General features: G+C 53.9%; 1 protein-coding gene across 1 annotated transcript; it reads right to left on the bottom strand.

Annotated features, from left to right (window-relative positions):
- Positions 1-132: 132 nt before the first annotated feature.
- Positions 133-7,987, bottom strand: PALB2 (partner and localizer of BRCA2; the record flags this gene model as incomplete). The annotated part of the gene is made up of 9 exons (XM_010150318.1): positions 133-285; positions 1,261-1,348; positions 1,703-1,819; positions 1,961-2,122; positions 2,401-2,486; positions 2,934-3,095; positions 3,842-3,925; positions 4,498-5,293; positions 6,061-7,987. Coding segments are annotated over 9 exons (3,575 nt in total), but the record flags the coding sequence as incomplete, so codon positions are not given.
- Positions 7,988-8,385: the final 398 nt, after the last annotated feature.

The raw sequence follows: 8,385 nt of genomic DNA, 5'->3' as shown, positions 1-8,385 counted from the left end.
CAGTCTCCGCACAGGCCGAACGGCAGCGACGGATGCAGCTCCTTATCGTCGGCAAGACGGCAAACAGATCCACGCCTGCCGCTCAGCCCGCGAGCCATCCTCCCCCTGCCCGACTCAAGGTCCCCGGCGTACTTGCCTCCCAGCGTGCCGTGGTGGGAGGGAGGAGGACATCACTCCCGTGCTCCTGGCTGTTATGGGGTTGAACGCTATCACGCGGAATGCGGGGTTTCCGCAGGACTCGCTCTCTTTAGCATGCGGATGGCTTAAAACAACAAACAGGAGGCCCTGAGAGACAGAGGAAAAACAGACATCACTAAAACCAACAGCACGAGGGGAAAAAGCCCAAAGAATTTTCCAAAAATTAATTGCTACATTCCGTCCCTCATCGACGCCCCGTGGACAGCAATGCGTTATTTTCACCGAGCAAACCAGAAATGGTTGACTTTCCCCATCAAACTAGATGAAACCCAGAGCAGCTGCTGACTGATAAGGGCTGAGGCAACACAGCGCAGCGACAGCTCAGCGACCCAGCGGATTTATGCCCTTCGCTTCCTGCCCGAAAAAGCCAAACTTGCTGACAGAGGAGGTGACAGTTGAAGTTTCCGGGCTTCATTTTAACCCCTAGGAGCTTAGCATTTAACGAGAGTTCCATGCAAACCAGCACAGCTGAAGACAGTGGCTCTGGGAAGCGCGACAGGGCAGCACGAAACAGCCCGGCACAGCGATTCTGAGGGAGTCTCCCAAGAGCCTGACTCGGGCCGTCATGGCCAGCCCAGACGCTCTCGTCCCAAAGGGTTAAATGCTCACTGAAAACAATCAAATCCCTGATAAACAATAAAAATCCAGCCAGAATCACAGCACAGGTGGAAGCTGGTGGGAAAGAATCATCAGTACGAGTCTTGGTTTGAGACTGTTGCTGCCCTCGGGGGGACGTGTAAATCCCAACCACTCTGCTTTCTGAGCACGGCAGTGTGCCATCGCCATGCCGGCAGCTCCCCACTCATGAAGTGGGAGGGACCCACCAGCACCCGGCAACTTCTGCTTCCCACGTGCAAGAAGCTGCTGCTTTGGAGTATGTTACTCCCGTTTTCCTAGTATGCTGCGGAAAGCCACGAATTTGAGGTGGCCGGTGGCTTATTTCTCCTCATTAACCTGTGAGGTATCTTCAGCGTAGCTCAACAGAGCTGGCACTTCAATTCACCCTAGAACCCTGATTCTTTAAGTCTCCCCACAGCTGGCCAGCGCGTGTCCTGTACATACGGAGTCGGAATACGCTCGGTGGCAGAGGGAAGCTGGGTAGGAGTAACCAACGTGCATCTTCTTCAGGAGCTGGCCCGTTTTCAAGTTCCTGCAGCGGTGAAAACACAAATTCCGACTGCGTTTCCATCCTTCATCCTGTGTGATTTCCTAATCAGTTACACCACCAGGCAAGACGGACGCTGTTTTGGTTTCAGATAAACCAGACTAAGACAAGGGGCCCCAGGAAGGGATGCAGCGACCGGGATGTGGAATTCGAGCAGCTTAGCTCCTCCCGTTACCCAGCCGGGCAGAAGTTAAGGTGCCAGGCTGAGGCCCTCTGACAATCCCCGTTCCTCAGGCAAACCAGGTGCCAAGCATCCCCTACCCCACGCCTGCCGCTCGCCGTCACAGCCACCCCGCACGCCTGCGAGCGGGATGGGTTACTCGCAGAGGGCTGACTGACCACACGACGACGCTGTTCGCTGCGGTGCTGCCAACCAAGGCGTCTGGCATTCCTTCTACTTCAGCAAAAGCTAAAACCGTCTCTTCGGGAGGCATCAAGGTCTGTCTGTCCTTGCTCCTGAACAGCGGGTTAGCACGGGAGGAAAGGCACTAAAGTCACTGAGCGCTCTGTACTCCGCACACCTCCAGCAGGGAGAGGAACCCGACGCTTTTCTTCCACCTGCCCCCCTCCGAGACCCCCCAAAACCAGCAGCCTCACCTTCCCGTCTCCGAAAGCAACACTGCTTCCACCTGCTGCTCGCGCACGGTCCTGCTGCTGCTGACCAGCCTCCTACCCCTCAGCCCGAGAACTGCTTTTATATTTCCGGTTTTCAGCGGGGACTGGTTGAATGAGTCGTTCTCAGGGGAATACAGCAAGAGCCTACACTGAGAGAGAAGCACGCTTAGTGACAGGAGGAAGCAGAAGTCAGCCGTGCCACAGCGTATCAAAATAAGCACGTTTACACCCTCTGCCACCTCTAGGGGTGAATAAGCAAGTCTTTATGGTTGGCTTTTAGAAATCCCTCCCATATCTTCCAGCTGTTTAAGTGACTGAAAAAGTGACACATTAGTAAAAGAGAATTTCAGCCACTACACAAGAGGAGAGTTAAGCTGCAGCTATTCAGGGTGCAAAGTGCTAGTAAGAAACGAGTACACCACCTTATCTCCCCGATCTCCAAATCTCCCAGTGCTACACACACCAGGTTACAGGTGTCCGGCAGAGGAACGATCTGTATCACAGGAATCTAGGACAGCAAAGCAAGAATCCAGTGTCACCCACAACGTCCCTTTGATGTTACTGCCGTTTTCTAGAGCGATTAGCATCAAACGATATGGAGCAGAACTGATTTTCACCCCCATCTGAAGTACATTTAGATTAACAATCCCTGTGGATGTGAGACAAAGAGGTCTTCAGGGAGCGTAAGGGGAAACAGAGTAAGTCAGTGGCTGGAACCACCGTTCAGTACATGGACTACCAAATTCCAGCAGGCAGCATGCGGCCACACGAGCTGCTGGCCTTCTCCATCAGCAGTGCGAGTCGTTCTCTGCTGCCTGACGGAATGAAAAATTCAGGCCACCTAAAGAACCCACCCTGCACCCAAGACTGCAAGCTCCTTGTGTCTTGGGCAAGAACGAACTCGCCGGGGCCAGACCGTTGCCGTGAGTTCTAGGAATACGGATTGTGCTCATACCTCTCTGAGCTGCCAAGTGTAGAACTTTCCCCAGCCGTCGGGTGCCAGAGGTTTCCAGAGGGAGACAGAACTCTCACAAGCAGTGACCACACACAGCTCCCTGCCGCCAGCCGCTTCCCACCACGTGGTGCTCACGTCCACCGCGCAGGAGCTGGAGGAATCCTGTCCGAAACACAACAGCGCTGGCTTTCCCGGACACGGAGGTTAGATGGAGAAAAACGCTTGACGCTCAGTGTGACGCGGGTTTGAGTACAGCATCAGGAAGGCACCACAGAAAACAAGGTAGTTTCACCCTCAAAGCAGCAGAGATTGGGTCACTTCCCCCAAAAACACCTGTCACCTGAAACAACAGGGACCCCGCTGAGCCCAGGACTGTGACGGGACGGGGGTACCAGGGCACAGCCAGGACAGGGCCGAGTGCCGCCTCCCCGCAGGCAGGCACCTGCTTCCCTTGTTGCAGCAACAGGAGAGGGGCCACGCCGCAGCACAGGCGGGGTTTAAAAGCGACCGAAGCACAGTCCTTCTCTTCTCCCACGTGACAACGTTTTCAGCTTCAGCCGGAACGGTTTTGGGCTGGTTACGCTAATCCCCCGGCGCGCTCTTTGAGAAAACGCTGCACTCCGCTATGGAAGAGCTAGAGCTGGCCAAGCTCCGGGCTTTAAACCATCTGCACGTGTTCAGACATTCGTTACTCAGAAACAACCCCTGAAACCGCTGATCAGTCACAGGGAGACGCACAGGAACTGACCTTCCACATGCTTCACCTCCAGCAAAGACAGAACTGATCAAACTGGGCAGCAGTCTGGGTTGTTCAACTGGCCACTCCGCATTTTTAGTTGCATTTGTGTTAAACTTGGCACTGAGGAGCTGCTACCGAACCAGTAAACCATCACCCAATGTCACCTCACCTTCAGCTTTGACACAAGCTCCAAGCTCTCTTCTGTCAGGCCATCAAGCAGTACTGGAGTCCACTGTTCTGCCACATCTTTCTTCTGCACAGACAAGGAGAGAACGAGGATAACCCCACTGTACAATTACATGTAGCACCTGCAAGAGTGAGTGTGAATTCACTCTGCATGCTGCTGCTGGAGAGCTGTGGTAGGAGCACCTCTTCCTGAACTTGCATGTCTTTGAAAAACAAGAAATGCCAGATGGGTTATTGCCTGATTTCACCTGAAAACTGTCTTTTAGCACAGCGTTGCATCTCTCAGCCTTCAGAGACGAGTCATTCCCTCAGTACCCATCCCACACGCGAGTCATTTAACCTCCTTTATCAAACCCTAGCTGAAAATTTTCCTTAAGGTAGACCGTGTGGGCACCAGAACCTTTGTTCACATCCATGTTTCAGACGTGCGCCCTGACACCCCCATCTCCTGCTTCCTCCAGCCCCATTTTAAAGAATCGGCTCTTGAGGACAAAAGACCTCAGGCAACAGATGAAACCCAAACGTTTACTACATCAGCTAGAGAGAGCCTGCAGGGCTGGCACACCACGAGGTCTTTCCCCTGAAGTCAGGTGAGACTTTGGAAAAGGGGATTTGCCCACAGAACCACTGGCTTGTTACCTGTTCAGGAGAAGCTCTGCAGGATCTCTGCTGTTCGCTCTCTGACTGCTGATGCTTCTCCAAGGCGACAGCCTCATCACATTTACTGTCGGGGCCTCTTTCAGCTTCTAAAGGACAAGCTGTACCTCGTTCCTCCGCTGTTGTACCAGATCCCGGACCACGGGGGTCCAAGCGCAGTGGAACGGCAGAGTCTTTGCATTCCCCATCATCCATGACCTGGGCAGGCGCTCCGCCGGAGGAACACGGGCTCGCTTGCCAGGGAGGTACAGGCGGCGTTCTGGGGAGGAGCTCGCTGCACGCTGATGGTAAAACCGCTGGGGTTGCACCCACAGCAGGGAAAACAGATGAGGAGATCGGAGACCCGGGCTGAGTGGGAGCACCAGCTACAACAGTCCCCACGGGAGTAAAGAGCAGCTCATGTGTGGAAAGCTCCTTCTTGGAAGCTGGGCTTTCTAAAGGAGACAACTTGGGCGACCCATTTTTGAAAGGTGAAATCAAATTACTGTCCAGCCTTTTTCCTTCTGGATTCACTCGTGCGGCCCCTGGAGCCGCATCATCTCCAAACACACTAGGAACAAAACCCTCCAAGTCAGTCACAGGGCAAGGTTCTAATTTCTCAAGTTTCAGTAGTCCAAATTCCTCATCCGGTAAGTCAAAGTCTGTGATGCCCAGCCTGGGGACCAGCCACTGGGGACTGCGGAAGGAGCAGAGAGCGTCGCTAGTATCGGGGTCCAGAGCAGGGAGGCCAAGAGAATCAGGATCCTCTGAACCTGCTGGATACCCACATCCTCCTTTGCTCCCACCTAGACCAAGAAAAACACAGGAATACAAGAAAGAACATCATAAAATAACCCCCCAACTTGCCTTTTCAGAACCTCCTCCAGAGCATCACTCTAACCCATTTAAAAAAAACCCCAAACCATATCCATCTTAACACATGGACAGGCCATTTTCTGGAAAGAAATTACACCCCACTACTGCTCTGCATCATGCCTTCAGCTGAAATATCATCGCCCAAGGCTGCCAGAACTGACCAACTGCTCGGTCCGTTCGCTTCGGCTGGTTCTCCCCCAGCACCTTCTCTTTGTACAGTACTGACAGCCCCTCGGGCTGCGACGCTGCCCTGGGTTTCACTTGTTGGCACTAAAAAAAGTAGAATCATGAATCATAGAATCCTTCAGGTTGGAAAAGACCTCTAAGATCATCAAGTCCAACCGTTAAACGTGCAGTTAGTTGGAGAAACAGAGTTACATCCACTTGCTGGAAAATCAGACCCAGCACATTCGCTCTAAGCACAAGGCAGCTTAAGAAGTTCTGTTATCTGCGCACGGCTGTTCACTCCCTAGCACTCTGCTGAAGCAGAAGTTTCTGGAATTGTGCAAGGAACGTGGGCACCACAATGAGCTGTTTTTAAAAAAGCCTCTCTTACTAAAGAGTCGTTAACCCACATAAAGATTTTCTGGAATGAAAACCCACGTGAGGGCACACACAGCAGCGCTGGTGTGCCCGGCCGTCTCCCCGCCTTGCTCTCGGGCTGCATTTTTAGGGAGCGCTTACAGCGACGAGGTACCTTTTGAGACTTGACCGGCTCTCCGCCTCGCAGAGGAACGCAGGGAGCGGCGCAGAGGGACATCAACCGCCAGGAGCTGCTGGGCCCTGCAGGCGCCCCGCGCGTGCTGATCCTTCCTGTGCTCCGCTGGACGCCTGTCGGCCTGACACGCAGTTAAGTTGGCTTCCAGATCTCCCATTTGGCTGGCAAAAACCTCATCCCCTGGCTTCAGAGAATCGCTGTTCTGAAGTGGATTTTGATGTTCTAACGGAGTCAGACCGCATTTGCCCAGCACTTGGCTTCCTCCAGGCAGAGGATGAGCACCCGTTGGCTGTGCAGCACCAGTCCCTTCTGCCTCCCCAGCCCCAAGAGCTGCAGCAGCAGACAACCTTCCCTCGTCTGAAGGCGACTCTTCGAGATTAGCCTCGCAGTTCTGCTTTTCGCTCTGACACTCGTCCAACAGCCGACTGCTGCTTTCCCTCGGCGTTAGGAGATTCAAGCTGTCTGCAAGTTCCGGGGACACTTGATGCGCAGAGGGCTTGCAGGCAGGCATTCTTCTCTTTCGTTTCATCTGTGACCGTCTCTGATCTCGCTTGGTGCTAGTGAGACTGTTTTGAGAACTCGATCCGAGTGAAGTGCTGCTTCCACTGGATGCAGGAAGAGATTTCTGTGGACTACCCGAATTTGCTGGGTCATTTTCTGCACCAAGAAAAGGAAACGGCGTGACCCCTGTCTGCAAATCATTTTCAACTCTCTCTTGGGGGGGCTGATCTGAATTTGCATCTTTCTGCTTGCACTTACTTCGCTGACTTTTCTTGCTTCTGCCCAGCTGGCTGAGAATTACAGCATCGAGATCCACTTTCCTCTGGCAATTAGACATGCGCCGAGTCGTCCTGACGTAGTATTCAACAGGAAAGAGAAGCCCTTCGACCACTGTGCAAGAGCTCAGGGCATTTCCAGGAGCTGTCACCTCTTCTGCAGGAGAAAGTCTTGACTGAGTTTCAAGCTGTTGGTTCTCCAACAATTCTTCAACATTGCCCAGAGCAAGGTCTGTAGGGAAGAGATTTAAGCTCTTGGTGTCACCTTGATTCTCCTCATGGTTTTTGCTGTCATTCATTATGTTGCTGTTTCCCCCAGTGGGCAACGCTTCGTCTTCTGACATTAAATCCAAGGGCCCGCATAATTCTCCCTGGTCTTCACACATACTCTCACTGTCCGTTTGTTTCATTATCCCTGAAGATTCTTTTCCTCCATCACTGCTGATGTCAAGCAAAACAGAGTCACCGTCCCCCGAAGGCGGCTGCACAGGCTCACGGTTATCAGGCGTAGCCACAGCACCCGAGGGCTCTGGCTGCCTGACATCGCGGCTGCCCCTCAGCGCACACGAGAACAGCTCAGGCGCTCCCGGGGGGACACTGTCTCCCAGCACGTCTCGTACAACCCCAAACGCTGCATCAGGAGGAGTGAAACTGTTCTCTTCTCTCCCCACAGGTGCTGGATTGGACACTCCTGGAGCGTTTCCCTCAGTGTTCGAGAGAGTGCTCCGCCTGAAGACTGGAGACCGAAGCTCCTCTGTACCGGCGACTTGATTTTTCCCCATTACACCTGTATTCCTCCTTGGACACACATCACGCATGGTTTCCCGCTCCTCTGATACCAGTGTCTTCGTCCGCCTTCTCAGCTTCAACAAACTTCTGGAGGTTTGGGTTTTTTTCTCCTCAGGGGCAGGCCTAACGATTCCACAGCAGAGCTTTTCCTGGCTGGCCGGTACGCTTCCTGCCTGCGACCTGTCCGGCAAGCTAGCCTCACTGGTGGGGAATTCAGGAACGTGTTTAAGTGTGACAGATGTCGCCTTCTCTCTGTCAGGATCAGAGTGGGTTTTAGCCTGTAACTGAGAGGTGTCATGTTTGTCAGCACCAGGAGATACATCGTCCCTAGGACCTGTGGGAAAAACGTGATGTGTGTAAAGAGGTCCCAGCAAAGGCCTGTGCAAGAAAAACATCCCACAGTAAAACCAGGTGACCCTGTTAGGAGCCAAAGACGGTGATCTTACGGTCGGGACCAGCGAGCACTGCAGACCTGGCAAGGAGAAAAGGAGATCTTCTTGTCGGCCATGCCGCAGCAGTGGCAAAGGGCCGGGTGTGGGGTACCTTGGATGTGGCAGCAGCTGCACAGAGGGGTCAGTGGAGCTGGGAGTGAGGCGGGTCAGCAGCGCTGGGGTCCTGGTCTGCCCCCGGCTCGGCAGGACGGGCCGCGGGGGCACAGAAGGGCGACAGTGGCTGGGCTGGCCCCCATCACCCACCCAGACCCACCGCCCGAGGAGAAGGGAGAGCACAGGG

This window comes from Eurypyga helias, unplaced genomic scaffold, assembly GCF_000690775.1.
Source record: "Eurypyga helias isolate BGI_N326 unplaced genomic scaffold, ASM69077v1 scaffold34474, whole genome shotgun sequence".
NCBI lineage: Eukaryota > Metazoa > Chordata > Aves > Eurypygiformes > Eurypygidae > Eurypyga > Eurypyga helias.
The sequence above is the reverse complement of the archived record's forward strand: the minus strand, read 5'-3'. Positions and strand labels throughout refer to the sequence as shown.